General features: G+C 43.3%; 1 protein-coding gene across 2 annotated transcripts in view; it reads right to left on the bottom strand.

Moving 5' to 3' along the window:
- Positions 1 to 16,601, bottom strand: part of SLC6A11 (solute carrier family 6 member 11) — a 175,733-nt gene that overhangs the window by 2,378 nt on the left and 156,754 nt on the right. For both annotated transcript variants that reach the window (XM_084839859.1, XM_084839858.1), the window contains exons 12-14: positions 7,452 to 7,554; positions 6,378 to 6,478; positions 5,134 to 5,304 (exon numbers count right to left, since the gene is read on the bottom strand). In XM_084839859.1, the coding sequence (XP_084695985.1) occupies positions 5,134 to 5,304; positions 6,378 to 6,478; positions 7,452 to 7,554 (375 nt within the window). The remainder of the gene's footprint in view (positions 1 to 5,133; positions 5,305 to 6,377; positions 6,479 to 7,451; positions 7,555 to 16,601) is intronic.

Here is a 16,601-nt window from a genome sequence, read left to right as displayed (position 1 = left end):
ACCTTCAACATATAAGAACCAAGATCAAATCATATTTATTTACCACATTGATATACCACTCCACATCTAGACAGATTCCAGAGTGGTGAACAATAAAAGATAAAAAAAATAAAACACCACTCACCCATAGGGCTTTCATCTTGTCAGAATTCAGCTTCAGTTTATTGGCCCTCATCGAGCCCATTATTGAGTAAGGTCTAATCCAGGACTTGCACAGCCTCACCTGATTCAGATGTCATAGGGAGACAGAGCTGTGTTTCATCAGCAAACTGATGGCACTTGGCTCCAAATCCCCTAATGACAGCTCCCAGTGACTTCATACAGATGTGAAACAACATTGGGGACAGGATGGTACCTTGTGGAAGCCCATAGCTCAATTGCCAAGGGGCCGTCGAATGGTCACCCAATGTTACTCTCTGAAATCAACCCTACAGGTAAGACCAGAACCACTGTAACACAGTGCCTCCAATTCCCAGTTCATGGAGTCAATCCAGGAGGATACCATGGTCGATGGTATCAAAAGCCAATGAGGGATCAAGCAGAATTAACAGGGTTGCACTCCCCCTGTCCTTCTCTTGATAAAGGTCATCCATCAGGGCAACCAAAGCTGATTTGGTCCTGTAACCAGGTTGAAACGCACACCAGAATGGGTGTGGATAATTAGTATCCTCCAAGAGTGCCAGTAGTTGCTCCATCTTTACCCTCTCAAGCACCTTCCCTAAGAAGGTGCCTATATATATCTATATACTAATGCCCAGAGAATGGGAAACAAACAGAACAAACTTGAACTCTTAATACAGGAGGGAAATTAAGGCTTAATAGTTATAACTGAGACTCGGTGGGATGACTCCCATTACTGGAATACAGCAATTGAAGAATATAACTTGTTCAAAAAGAACAGGAGGAACAGAAAGGGAGGTGGGGTTGCACTGCATGTTAAAAATATGTAACTCTGCACAGAAATACAGGAGGCTGAGCTTCGTAGCCCCATCAAGAGCATCTGGGTTAAAATAAATGCAGCAAAAAATAAAAGGAACCTGGTGGTCGGAGTCTACTACCAGCCACCCAATCAAGGAGAAGACGAGGATGAAACTTTTGAAAAGCAAATAGCCAATGTTTCAAGGAAGCATGATGTAGTAGTAATGGGGGACTTCAATTTCCCCAACATTTGTTGGGAGACAAATTCTGCAAAACACAGCCCCTCCAGGAAATTCCTGACTTGTGTGGCGGATAACTTCCTCCTACAGAAAGAAGAGGAAGGAACTAGAAGATCGGCTATCCTTGACTTGATCCTAACCAACAGAGATGACTTAGTGGATAACGTAGCAGTTACAGGAACTCTGGGGGAAAGCGACCACTTGAGTTCTTGGTTCTAAAGGAAGCAAAAGCTGAGTGTAGCCAAATGCATACCCTTTTTTATTTTAGGAAAGCCGATTTTAATGAACTCAGAACAATGATAAGTAAGGTCCCATGGCAAGCGACTCTAACGAGAAAAGGAGTCCAAGATGCGTGGGAGTTTTTTAAAAAAGGAAATTCTCAAGGCACAATTACAAACAATTCCAACAAGAAAAAACGGTGGAATACAACAGAAGAAGCCAATGTGGCTTCACAAAAAGCTTAGAAATGACCTGGAAACAAAAAAGCACACATATAAGAAGTGGAAGGAAGGCCAAGTAACAAAGGAAGAGTATAGGCAGGTAGCACAGAATTGCAGGGATGGCGTCAGGAAGGCTAAAGCTGAGAACGAGTTGAGGTTAGAGAGGGATGCTAGAAGCAACAAAAAGGCTTTCTTCAGATACATGCATAGTAAAAGCAGAGGAAAGGAATGGTGGTTTAACTATTAAATAAGGATGGCAAAATGTTAACAGATGACAAAGAAAAGGCAGAAGTGATCAACTCCTACTTTGGCTCAGTCTTCTCCCAAAAGTGGGTCTATGACCCCCCTGGCAAAGGCTGAAGGGGCAGGATTGCAGCTTGAGATCAATAGGCATATGGTCAAGGAACACCTAATGACTTTGAAAGAGTTCAAATCTCCAGGGCCAGATGAACTGCATCCTGGATTAATAAAGGAACTAGCAGAAGAACTCTCAGAGCCACTGTCTATTATCTTGGAGGACAGGTGAAGTGCCAGATGACCGGGGGAGGGCTAATGTTGTCCCTATCTTTAGAAAGGGTAAAAAGGAGGAACCTGGGAACTACAGAGCAGTCAGTCTGACATCAATCCCTGGGAAAATTCTGGAGCCAGACGAATCTGATCTCATTTTTTGATCAGGTAACCTCCCTTGTGGACTGTGGGAACGCTGCGGACATAATATACCTGAACTTCAGCAAAGCTTTTGACAAAGTGCCCCATGATATCCTGATGTGCAAACTAGCTCAAAGCGGGCTAGATGAAACAACGATCATGTGGATCCACAGTTCGTTGCAAAATTGGACTCAAAGAGGGCTTATCAATGGGATCTTCTCAAACTGGGGAGAAGTAACGAGTGGGGTACCGCAGGGCTCAGTCCTGGGCCCAGTGCTCTTCAACATTTTTATTAATGACTTGGAGGAGGAGGTGCAGGGAATGCTGATCAAATTTGCAGATGACACAAAATTGGATGGGATGGCTAATACCTTGGAAGACAGAAACAGAATTTAAAGTGATCTTGATAGACTGGAGTGCTGGGCACAAAACCACAGAATGAAATTTGATAGCGATAAATGCTTCTGCAATAGTTCTGCACCTAGGAAAAAAGGATCCAAATGCACAGTTACAAGATGGGGGATACTTAGCTCAACAACACTACAAGCAAGAAGGATCTTGGAACTGTTGTAGATCACAATCTGAATATGAGCCAACAATGTGATGCGGCTACAAAAAAGGCAAATGCTATTTTGGGCTGCATTAATAGAAGCATAGCTTCCAAATCCCAGGAAGTCCTAGTTCCCCTCTAGTCAGCACTGGTTAGGCCTCATCTGGAGTACTGTGTCCAGTTCTGGGCACTACACTTTAAGAAGAATGCAGACAAACTGGAGAGGGTTCAGAGGAGGACAACAAAGATGATCAGGGGACTGGAAACAAAGCCCTGTGAGGAGACACTGAAAGAACTGGGCATGTTTAGCCTTGAGAAGAGAGAACTGAGGGGAGACATGATAGCGCTCTTCAAGTCCTTGAAAGGTTGTCACAGAGAGGAAGGCCAGGATCTCTTCTCGATCATCCCAGAATGCAGGACATGGAATAATGGGCTCAAGTTACAGGAAACCAGATTCCAGCTGAACATCAGGAAAAACTCCCTGACTGTTAGAGCAATACGACAATGGAACCAATTGCCTAGGGAGGTGGTGGGCTCTCCCACACTGGAGGCATTCAAGGTGAGGCTGGACAGCCATCTGTCAGGGATGCTCTGACTTGGATTCCTGCACTGAGCAGGGGGTTGGACTCGATCGTCTTGTAGGCCCCTTTGAACCCTACTATTTCTCATGAGTCTATGAGAAAGGGGTATTTGCAACTGGGTGGTAGTTGTGAAATACCATTGGCTTCAGAGTGTGTTTCTTCACGAGTGGTTGCACTACTGCTTCCTTAAGGACAGCAGCAACCATCCCTTCATGCAGAGATGCATTTACCATTCCCTGGACCCACTTGGTCATACCCGCTCAGCTAGCTTTTATTAGCCAGGAGGGGCAAGGATCGACAGGGCACATAGTCAGTTGCACTGCTGCAAACACCTTGTCCAAGTTGTCAGGCCGCAGCAACTGAAATTGATCCCACAAAACTGGGCAGATGGTGGTGCCGGACACCTCGACTGGAGCAGTGCTAACAACAGCGTCAAGTTTGCTGTGGAGACAAGCTATTTTGTCCTCAAAGTCCAATGCAAAAAGGTCACAGCAGGTCCTTAAGGCAACCAGGGTCTCATTTGCTGGGGAGACCACCCAAAACAGTTCTGCTGGGCAGCTACTCAAGGACACAATAGACGGAGCAAAGTAAGCCTTCTTTGCTGCCTGCACCACCATGCGATAGGCACAATTATGTGCTCTAGAGTGTACTCTGTCGTCTTCACTTCAAGTCTTACGCCATTTGCACTCTAGCTAATGTTTAGCCTTTTTAATTGACTACAGTTCCCCAGTATACCAAGGAGCAGAGCGGACTCTCAGATGCAATCAAGTCAAGGCCCTCTGCATCACACTGTGCCACAGTGAGACTAGGGCCTAGGCTGGATCATCAGATCTGGCCACTGGAAAATCCCCAAGAGCATTCAGAAATCCATTGGATTCCATCAATCTCCTGGGGTGGGCCATCCAAATGGGTCATACAAATCATACTCTATATATGCATAGGGACTATGGGAAGCTGCTTTAGACCAGGTTAAATTACTTATCCATCAAGTCCAGTATAATTTGCTCTGACTGGCAGTCTCCAAGGTCTCAGGAAGAGGTCTGAACCTCTTGGAGATACCCAGGATTGAACTAGGGACCTTCTGCATGAAAAGTATGTACACTTCCACTGAGCTGTAGCCCCGTCCAGTGAGCTCTGGCCCCACTTCTAGCATGTTATACATGTGTCCTGGCCTGCACAGCCTGACCCACCAAGCTGAATTCAGCCCACCAGCAATGCATCATGTCTCGCCTGCCTGGAACTAGCAAGATATAATTGCAGCCTGTGTTTAGCTTGGTGGATTACAAGTTGTGCGGGCCTGCGCTGAGCTATCCTCCCCTTTTCAGTTTTATTATTTGCGTAGTATGTTAACCTCTTGGGTATTTATGGATCCAAATTCCCTTCTAGCCCAAGGCGGGGGAGGCTTTTCTGTCAAGGGCCACATTTCCTCAGGAGTGACCTACTGGAGGCTCCGTGATGGTGGTGGGCAGGTCTGAAGCCAGCAGCGGGTGCATGTTTTAATCACGGAACCTCTGTGGCAATGCTGGACTGTGTTGTTGTTTGCTTCTTCATAGTTATCGCTATGACCCATCATGGAATCAAAGCCGAAATGGAAAAGCGTGTTGCTGAGTACAGTCTGCACCTGTAGATCTCGTAGGTTCTGAATGGCTGATTGTAGGCCAGTTAGGACAGCTTAATACAGCTTGTTTTCCTCTTAGGTCCTTTACTTGGTTCACCTACTATATCAAGCAACATTGTTACAAAAAAACATGCATCACCTCTAAAATGGTTCCTTCCGTCTTCCACAATTTAAGACAGATCCACAAAGGAATGCAAACCATGGAGGAGAGAGCCATCATCCAACCAATGCCATAGCCCCAATCTGGGTATGTATAAATATTGTTGTACTTTAAAGGCTTATATTTCACTAGGAAAAAGATGAAGATGCCCTAAAAGAGAGAGGGAAAAAATATCCATGTTTGAAAAAGCAAGTGAGTGCTCAGGAAGCTCATTCAACCCAGGTAATTGAAATACTACGTTAAGCTTTGAAGACAGACAGAAAGCAGGTCAGCGTTGTCTCTTTCTCTCAACAGTACACTCAGATAACTTGCAGCTCTATTCCTTTCACAGTAATGAACCACCTTTCACATTTAAATCCTAATTAGCTTTTATTTAAGGACCATAGAAATAGGTTAGGTTCTTCTTTTCAGTTTAATGACAAATTGCAATTGTGTAGCAAAGACATATGGTTGGGGACTGCTTGTGACTGAAAAGCACTTCTGCATGCACAAGGAGAGTTGCTGCTTCTCACCCCCCACAAGTTGCATCACCCCCACATGTCGCATTGCATACACCTCTGAAGGGGCCCTGAACCCCAGGAGCATATTTGGAGTAAGCATGAGGAGCTGCAGTAGGTGCAGGGGTCAGAAAAGGGCAAGGCTGTGCAGGGAACACCACACATATTTGAATCCAGCCCTTAATTTGTGTTAAATTCATGTGCAGGAGAGGTGAAAACACGATGATATATAATTGCTCCTATAATACCTGCATAGGGGATTGTGATAGATGCTTTGTATGAATAATGTTACTGTGATGTAAGAATCAATGTGTGATTACATTGAAAGATGCCAGCATGCACCTCTGTTTTGTCTGCACCAGTTTGTATTGGGAAGAAAGAAAAGAAAATATAGGGACTACTGGAATCTAAAATAAATAATACCGTAAAACAAATAAGTAAACAGATAAAATAAAACTGGCTGTGAAAATCTGATGAGATTTTATCACTTTTTCATTTAATCTCCTGATGGGGTTGTGTGTGTGTGTGTGTGTTTGTGTGTGTGTGTTTTAACTGAGATAAGGAAATCTTAAACCATTTTGCACATTTTAGAGCTGCACTTCCTTTATAAACACATATGTACCCTCTGACCATTGCCTATTTCGGCAAAATAATGTCCACTTAACATCTGATGGATCTCTTGCCAAGAGATTGCCTTACCACGTTAACTACGCTTTTATTACTTACTGCACAAATGCCAGGAGTGAGCAACATCCAACACCATTTAATCAATGCCAGTGGCCTGTACCCAATCATATCTTCAATGTTGTCATAAAAACGATTGCTTCCTGTATAAAACAAAATTAACATAGAATGAAAATGGGTGACACTAATACCCTAGGTCTAGGGACTGTGATTCGGGAGTTTCCACAGGCCTGCCTGGCACCAACATGGTTATCTTATCGGTGCCAGGTTACGATCTTTTTCTTCTTCCGGGCATGTGGCAGCATGTGATAAGTTTTAATTGATTCTGGATTGTCTTACAGTTATGGTCGTTTGCTTGAGATTGCTTGTTCGAATTTGTTTTAGATATCTGTGTATGTTCATGTGTTTTTATGTAAATGGCTTTTAATCTCTGTATACTGTATTTTTAATATTTTTGATCTTTGTAAACCACCCAGAGAGCTTTGCCTACTGGGCGGTATAGAAATGTAATAAATAATAACAATAATACATAATGTCTGAGTCTGACCATTGGTCCCTCTAGCCCAATATTGTCAACACTGACTGGCAGCAGCTCTTCAGGGTTTCAGGCAGGAGATTTTCCTAGGCCTACACTCCGGGAGAGAGCGCAGGACAGGAAGGCCTGGCGTGCTATGGTCCATGGGGTCACGAAGAGTCGGGCACGACTTAACGACTGAACAACAACAACCTAGAAAAACTGAGGATCAAACATGGGACCTTCTGCGTGCAAAGCATGTGCTCTACCACTGAGCTATGGCCCCTCCCCAAGAGATCAAGGAATGCAGAAGAGGATAAGAGCAAGTGCCTGCTCCAGTTCCAGCTGGACTGTACCTTCCTCATGGGGCCATCTTCCCTCAATTGCCCGGTGGGAGGGATGCTGATGACTTCTTCTTTATATTGTTTACTGTGGCTTTATTAATGTATGTTTATGTTACTACTAAGTTTCCTTCCATTTGTATCCTGAAAGGCAGGATATAAATAATTGCAATAACCAAATAAATCATTTTAAGAGCAGTCCTGAAAATGCATAATATGATTTCAGAATTAATCACAATGTAGCAGCAATTGTTGACTCACCATAAAACCAGCCAATGCAGACACATTCAAAGATAGCAACAAAAAGAAGGCACATTCCACTGGCTGCATAGGAGTCAAACAGTTGGAAAACATACATCCCACCCTGAAAGAGAAAAAGGAAAAAGGTGCTGAGAGAGGCAGGTGAAATAAGGTTTCCCTCCACCTGGAGATCCCCTAAACTCTTATATTATTTTCAGAGGCATTCTAACTCCTTTTACAAATTTATTTGGGCTGGATTTGGGTGGCTACGCTCAAGTGCATGATGAGTTCTGGATTTCAGTATACATTCACTCTGATCCTATTATAAATGAATGGAAAGAAATTCATGGGAGGGTGCTTTTTTGCCCCCTCCAACCCCAGCAGCCCCCCATGTCCCATCTTCACTTTTCAGGGAGTGCAGGCAGCTGAAGGGTAAGTATGGGATGGGCAACTTTCCTTCAGCAAACTTCCTTCCATTGACCTGTCTTAGGATCTACGCCTTTGTATTTAGTCAGAATTTATGTGGATTTAACTTGTGAACTATTCCACGCATTAGGGACAGAATTTAAATAAAAATGAAAAATAAATTTAATTTCATATTCTGCATATACCCTGTGATGGAGAAAACCTTTATTGGATACTGTACAGAATCAATACATCCTGCGAAGAATGTTGTGTAAATTTAGAAATAAAGAATGTGTTATGAAATATAACGTTATGGGGATTGTGAATAGTTAACTGTGAGAAGTGGAAAGCTTGATATTACCTTTAACTGAAGCCTCAGAGTTACATTGTAAGTGTGGCCCATAGTTGGAAGCTTACCAAGAGTCAGCAGAGGGGTGTCTGTTACCAAGGAGGTGACTAGGTATCTTAGGCTGCAATCCTATGGAGATAGATGTCAGCCTCTGAACTCCAAATTCAGAGGCTGGCGACTATCCTATGCAGGGTGGCTGGCGCATGGAGGCAATCCTCTCCTCCATGCTCCCGCTGCCCTGCATTTTCGGTTAGACATGCAATTTCATGCATCTAGCTGGGACTTTGGAGAGGAGAGCGGAGGCTGTGCAGTGCATAGAAAGCCTTGTAAAGAGGCTTCCATGGTCTCTTCCCCTCTATGCCTCCTTTATGCTCTGTTTCTGAGCGTGGAGACAGGGAAGAACCGCACCAGCTACAAGGGGGAGGGGAGCGTGGTTTCTGGGAACCGAGCTCAGAGCCAGGGCTCCAACCTCGGTCCCCAGAAACTGAAAAATCCTATGGCTCTCTAGACAGTGTCTAGTGGCCATAGGATTGCTCCCTTAGTGGATTTACAGTCAGCTGCAGTTGTTTTTATACTGGACAGTAGAATAAAAAATGTCAGCCCATGCTAGAGTCTATGACATAACACTGTATTTACACTAATTAGTCCTTTATGTATTGGCCAACAGACAGGCAGTTAGCCAGGTGTTAAAATTCTATTGATCAGAGAGATCTGGCTGAACAGCATATAAGGACAGACCCAACAGAGTTCAGTCAGGGAAGGTGGTTAGTCTGATGCCGAGAACTTGGAGCCAGGAAGAGAAGAGAGAAGGCATTCACAGAGTTGGAAGAAGAAGCATAGCTAAAATCACAGAAGGTAGCTGTGAAGCTCTGCTAGGAGAGGAGGATTCCAGTAGCACTTCTACGGGGAAACCTGGCCAAATTGTCAGGTGAAGGCAGTTGACCTCAGAAAGATGTGAATCCTGTGGCATCACAGCTTCAGAGGAGGGATTTTCCTTAGGACCTCAGCAGGGAAGGAAAGACTCGAACTCTCCCTCCATGCCTGCTGCAACCTTATAATTATCAGGTTCCCCACCCCCACCCCCGGCAGATGCAATTTACATTTTAAAAACGTGCACATGAAATATAAGCATGCATTTAACATCATATCTACCTTAGCCTTAAGCAATTTAATTGAACTATGTTTTACACTATATATTCCTATTTTATATAAGAATTGTATGTAAAAATTTTCAAAAAGATAACAAGGTTACACTCAAGAGACTTCCTATATTGCTTGGTGATCCACAGTCCTAGGCAGTAAGTTAGAGAAAGACCTTTTTAGTGGATCAGCCTATTAGCAGAGTGCATTCCGTAAACATCTGGAATGGACAGGGAAACACAAACAGAGATGTATATAGCATTATGCTTTAATTTATGATGCTGGAGCACTAAAGCATCACTCTCTTTCAAAATGTGTTCCCAGTTTCATCCTATATTCTGCTTCACTAATCCAATTTCTAAATCACTCAAAATACTTTTAAAATGCAATCCTACACATGCTATAATGCAATCCTATTACTCAGACATAAGTCCTGATGAGTTCAGCACAGGATTGCATCTTTAGTCTCTGAAATACCATATACGAATATTAAGATTTATTCAATTGCCTGGCTCTAATATGGGTACCCCTTCATGGATCACTGCCTTGTTGTGGCGAAGGGGCTTGCGTAACTCAGTGAACCCATAAGCTATAAAGAACAATATTGTTTAGGAACCTGGAATGTAAGATCAATTAATCAAGGTAAGCTGGAGGTGGTTAAACATGAGATGGCAAGATTGAACATCGACATCTTTAGAATCAGAGAACTAAAATGGACAGGCATGGGCGAATTTAATTCAGGTGACCATCATATCTACTACTTTGGGCAAGAATCCCTTAGAAGAAATGGAGTAGCACTCAGAGTCAACAAAAAGGTGGGAAAAGCAGTACTGGGGTACAATCTCAAAAACGACAGAATGATCTCAGTACGAATCCAAGGCAAACCATTCAACATCACAGTAATTCAAGTCTATGCCCCAACCACTGATGCCGAAGAAGCTGAGGTTGATCGGTTCTATGAAGACCTACAACACCTTCTAGAACTAACACCAAAAAAAGATGTCCTCTTCATCATAGGGGATTGGAATGCTAAAGTAGGAAGTCAAGCAATCCCCAGGATAACAGGCAAGCATGGCCTTGGTGTACAAAATGAAGCAGGACAAAGGCTCATAGAGTTTTGCCAAGAGAACACGCTGATCATAGCAAACACTCTTTTCCAACAGCACAAGAGGCGACTCTACACATGGACATCACCAGATGGTCAATATCGAAATCAGATTGATTATGTCCTTTGCAGCCAAAGATGGAGAAGCTCTATACAGTCAGTCAAAACAAGACCTGGAGCTGACTGTGGCTCAGATCATGAGCTGCTTCTTGCAAAATTTCGGCTGAAATTGAAGAACGTAGGGAAAACCACTAAACCATTCAGGTATGACCTAAATCATATCCCTGATGAATATACAGTGGAGGTGACAAATAGATTTAAGGGATTAGTCCTGATAGACAGAGTGCCTGAGGAACTATGGCCAGAGGTCCGTAGCAGCAACTCAATCCACCCCAAAGAAAAAGAAATGCAAGAAAGCCAAGTGGCTGTCTGATGAGGCTTTACAAGTAGCTGAGGAAAGAAGGGAAGCGAAAAGCAAGGGAGAAAAGGGAAGATATATCCAACTCAATGCAGAGTTCCAGAAAATAGCAAGGAGAGACAAGAAGGCCTTCTTAAATGAACAATGCAAAGAAATCAAGGAAAACAACAGAATGGGAAAGACTAGGGATCTCTTCAAGAAAATCGGAGATCTCAAGGGAACGTTTTGTGCAAAGACGGGCATGATAAAGGACAAAGAAGGCAGGGACCTAACAGAAACAGATGAGATTAAGAAGAGGTGGAAAGAATACACAGAAGAACTATACAGGAAAGATCTTAATGTCCCTGATAGCCATGATAGTGCGCTCACTGAACTTGTGCCAGACATCCTAGAGAGTGAAGTCAAGTGGGCCTTAGGAAGTATTACTAACAACAAAGCTAGCACAGATGACAGTATTCCAGCTGAGCTATTTAAAATCGTAAAAGATGATGCTGTTAAACTGCTGTACTCAATATGCCAATGAATTTGGAACACTCAACAGTAGGGATGGGGGAGAATTTCTCCCCGGAACTTCGGGGGGCCGAGTGCCAACGCATTCGGTCCTCCGAAGGTTGTTCGGGGAGAAATTCTCCGCCCCCCCCCCCCCCAGGATGGGACTTACCTTTCACGAATGTCCCTCCCGGCAGCGGGTCCCGGCAGTGGTTCGGCAGGTCTTCGTCAGGGGCAGCAGCCGGTCTTTTGACCGGCTGCCGCCACCGCCATTACAAGTAAAACAAACAAAAAAACGCCCCTGTGATAGGCTACGTAACAATTAACGTAACCTATCACGGCTAGATTTGCAAAGTCAGCCGTGATAGGCTACGTTAATCGTCACGTAGCCTATCACGGGTGACTTAAAAAAAAAAAAAAGTGCGTATGGCTAATGGCGGCCCCCATAGGGAGCCGCCATTCGCGTTCCTTATTTGGTCCCTGTAGTCTACGTAAAGATTTACGTAGACTACGGCGAAAATAAGGACAACGCAAATAGCGCTGCCCTTATTTTCGCCGTAGTCTGCGTAAATCTTTACGTAGACTACAGGGACCAAATAAGGAACGCGAATGGCGGCTCCCTATGGGGGCCACCATTTGCTTACGCGCTTTTTTTTTTTTTCAAAGTCACCCGTGATAGGCTACGTGACGATTAACGTAGCCTATCACGGCTGACTTTGCAGATCTAGCCGTGATAGGCTACGTTAATCGTTACGTAGCCTATCACAGGGGCATTTTGTTTTGTTTTTTTTCTTTTGAAGTTCGCGGCCGGGGAGACGGGGCGCTTCTCCCTGGCCTGAATTTCGGCCGGGCGAGGCGGGAAGCCTCCCCCCCCGGCCTGAATTTCGGCCGGGCGAGGAGGGAAGCCTCCCCCGCCGGCCTTAACTTCAGGGGGAGCAGCGAAGCTCCCCCCCACCTCCCCCCCACCGCGAAGCAAGCTGCGAGACCAGGTAAGCGACTTTCGTGCATCCCTACTCAACAGTGGCCACAAGACTGGAAAAGGTCAGTTTACATTCCAGTTCCAAAGAAGGGAAATGCCAAAGAGTGTTCAAACTACTGTACAATTGTGCTTTATTTCACATGCCAGCAAGGTGATGCTCAAAATCCTACAAGCTAGACTTCAGCAGTATGCGAACCGAGAACTACCGGAAGTACAAGCTGGGTTTCAAAGAGGCAGAGGAAATAGAGATCAAATCGCCAACATTCGCTGGATCATGGAGAAAGCAAGAGAATTCCAGAAAAACGTCTATTTCTGCTTCATTGACTATGCTAAAGCCTTTGATTGTGTGGATCACAACAAACTGTGGCAAATTCTGAAAGAGATGGGGGTACCAGACCACCTTACCTGTCTCCTGAGAAGCTTGTACGAGGGTCAAGAAGCAACAGTAAGAACCGGACATGGAACAACTGATTGGTTCAAAATTGGGAAAGGAGTATGACAAGGCTGCATATTGTCGCCCTGCTTATTTAACTTATATGCAGAGTACATCATGAGAAACGCCGGGTTGGATGAATCACAGATCGAAATTAAGAATGCCGGGAGAATTATCAACAACTTCAGATACGCAGACGATACCACCCTAATGGCAGAAAGCGAAGAGGATCTAAAGAGCCTCTTGTTGAGGGTGAAAGAGGAGAGTGTAAAAGCTGGTTTGAAACTCAACATTAAAAAAACGAAGATCATGGCATCTGGCCCCATCACTTCCTGGCATATGGAAGGGGAAGAAATGGAGGCAGTGACAGATTTTATTTTCTTGGGCTCCAAGATCACCGCAGATGGTGACTGTAGCCATGAAATTAAAAGACACTTGCTCCTTGGGAGGAAAGCTATGGTTTTCCCAGTAGTAACGTATGGTTGTGAGAGCTGGACTATCAGGAAGGCTGAGCGCCGAAGAATTGATGCTTTTGAACTGTGGTGCTGGAGAAGACTCTTACGAGTCCCCTGGACTGCAAGGAGGTCAAATCAGTCCATCCTGAAGGAAATCAACCCTGAGTGCTCATTGGAAGGACAGATACTGAAGCTGAAGCTCCAATATTTTGGCCACCTAATGCGAAGAGAAAACTCTCTGGAAAAGACCCTGATGCTGGGAAAGACTGAAGGCAAAAGGAGAAGGGGATGGCAGAGGATGAGATGGCTAGATAGCATCACTGATGCAATGAATATGGACTTGAGCACATTCCGGGAGAGAGCGCAGGACAGGAAGGCCTGGCGTGCTATAGTCCATTGGGTCACGAAGAGTCGGACACGACTGAACAACAATATGGGTACGTTTAAAGCCACAGAGAGTGTTCTGAGAGAAAATCTACTAGAGTCGGTGAAGATGGAATACTGTTGTGAAATGGTCAAATATGAATGTAACCTATATTTTCTGAGTAGACCAAAGTAGAACAAAGATGTGCTGGTCCCACTGAGCTGTTGACATTAGTATCTCTCATAATAAAATCAAGTAAGAAATGTTAGAAGATTTTTTCTTGGCCCAGATATGTTTGAGTGTACTGTGTATGGTGAGGGACTTGGGAATACTGCAAAGCTTCCTAGTCAAAGGCTTATTTTAGTTTATTTTAAACTGATTGATTAATTACATTTCTATACTGCCCATTAGGCAAAGCTCTCTGGGAGGTTAATCTTCACCAGTAAGTCAAGCCCAGAAATATCTACTGGTACACTAGTCATTTATTTTCTGAGCTAATAACCTAGGCCATCTTGAGAGCTGTCCTAGTTCCAGGCTCTGCAATGGCATACTAAGGGTAAAATTCAATGCATCACTAAACCACTTCAGCATTGCTTTAAAGTACTCCCAAGAAATTACACACTAAAGAAGTCTACATTGCATGCCTCCTGAACAGAAGTGAATTTCTTCACTCTGTCTCATTGGGACGTTCTGAAAAGGCATCTAATGTAGAGCCTTACTTGATGAAATGTAGTACAATAGTGCCATTTGGTGGCCCATGATACATACTGCAACTTGATTTATACTGCAGAGTGTATGTTGCAGAGTGCACATTGTACATTTCCAAGCAGCAGCAACAGCAGCAACATTCATGCTGTGTTTTGGAACACCTGTCTTCTTTTTCCTACAGCCCATCAAAAGTGGTTGAGTAAGTACAGTAGTACTGAAGTAACAATGAAATAATGTGTATCCATTCTGGGCAGTGGAGTAGGGAAATGAATAAATCATCATGAAATATAGCTTATCAGCCAACGTCTAACAACACTGCCAACCTGAAACCTAAACAAATACAATTATTCCTTTTCTTTGAGATTGTGTCTGACTCTGAGAAGTTTAATTAATTTCATTTCTATGCCGCCCAACAGCTGAAGCTCTCTGGGCAGTTCACAAAAATTAAAACCACAAAGTACAACATAAAACAATATAAATATGGAAGCGTAAAACTACAGTATAAAAGTACAACCAGAATAAAACCTCGCAGCAATGCAAGGATTAAAAATACATATTTAAAACAGCAGAGCTAAAAGACTAGAGTACTAAAATGCTGGGAAAATAAAAAGGTCTTCACCTGGTACTGAAAGGAGTACAATATAGGCAGCCAGGCAAACCTCTCTAGGGAGCTCATTCCACAGCCAAGGTGCCACAGCAGAAAAGGCCCTCTTCCTGGTAGCCACCCGCCTCACTTTCTTTGGCAGGGCTTAACAAACCCTGCCAAAGTTTAACAAATGTATAGTTCGTAGTTTAACAAACGTATAGTTTGTAGTTTATTTATTACATTTATATCCGACTTTTTTTCCTCTTTTGAGGAATCCAAGGTGGCGTACATAACCCTCCTACTCTCCGTTTCAGCCTCACAACAAGAACCCTGGGAGGTAGGTTGGGCTGAGAGTCTGTGACTGGCCCAAAGTCACCCAGTGAGCTTCCATGGCTGAGTGGGGACTAGAACCCAGATCTCCTGGCTCCCAGTCCAACACTCTAGCCACTACACCACACTGGCTTAACAAACTTATAGGGAAACAAGATGAATTTGCTTCAAAGTTGGTAGAATATAGCAAACAGCAACATTGAGAGAATATAGCCCATAACTCCAGATTGTATTTCTGGGTCCCTTGTAATATGTTTCCTCCAGGATCAGAGACAGAACTGATTTGCATGATCAAAGACCCAGTTCTCAGCTGTACACATGTAGACAAGGACATGTGGTAATATTGTGTTATGAAACTGTACAAAGGGAGTAGCAAAGCCTTCCTAGGAACCTAACCCTGAATAAGAAGTACAATTCTTATTTTTATGGACACTTTGGAAAACTCTTTACAACCGGGGGCAGGCGGGCTGTGCTTTTGCCAGAAACCATCAAGAGAAAAAACTATTCCATGAAACTTAAGTTGCATAGCATTTAATTTACTCTAGAATTTATTGAAAATTTGAGTGTTTTGAGCTCAAGGAAAAATGAAAAGAAGAAATTCACCATCTGTATACAAATGAGAATTAGAAAAGAAGGAACTAATATCAGAAACCACCTTCATTTTTCCAGGGGCTGACAACCATGTGTGTTGAATATATTTCATTACCTTCAAGTTTGTCTGAAGGTTTATTGTTTAATATTAAACACTACCATCAGAGAACTACTCTATCAAGAATAAAACATATGAAATACATTGAAACTCAGTGCATTCTCAGTAGAATGTAAAACTGCTTGCTAAGTAATTTATGTCTAAATTAATTAGAATGTGGAACATTCTGTAAACATTCTGTAAGTAATACTTTCGATAACAACTAAATATCATCTTTGAACGGTCATTCCTCCAACACTTCTTGATTTTTTCTTCCCAGTTAAATACTCCTGAGCCTCCCAAACCAATAATTAGCCTAATAGCAATATCCATTTCAGTATGCTGTGCAATTTTGTGTTAACATCCTAAAGCACAAATCCAGGATGTGGTTATGTAGCAAACTAGCAATTAAGAGTAGATAATGTACATGTAGAGAAACTATCATTTCATCACACTTGCAGATAAATTTCACAAGGATAAGATGGGGATACATAATCTGTTTTCTTCTAACAGCGTCAGGTATGCTAATATACATAATGAATTTTCAATGTATTCATTTTTTAATCGTATTAGTTAGGCATCTACTGATGTCAGACCCTATAAATTTGCAGAACAACGCCTGCCCTAAACTTCCTACCCCAAACCATCCCGATTCTAGTACATGCAACTAGCCATAGCCACTAGGACTTTCCCCAATGCCTATTTATTTATTATTAGAATGT

The sequence above is a fragment of the Heloderma suspectum genome, chromosome 2, assembly GCF_057233095.1.
Source record: "Heloderma suspectum isolate Gila_16-S chromosome 2, 16-S_ref, whole genome shotgun sequence".
Classification (NCBI taxonomy): domain Eukaryota; kingdom Metazoa; phylum Chordata; class Lepidosauria; order Squamata; family Helodermatidae; genus Heloderma; species Heloderma suspectum.
The sequence above is the reverse complement of the archived record's forward strand: the minus strand, read 5'-3'. Positions and strand labels throughout refer to the sequence as shown.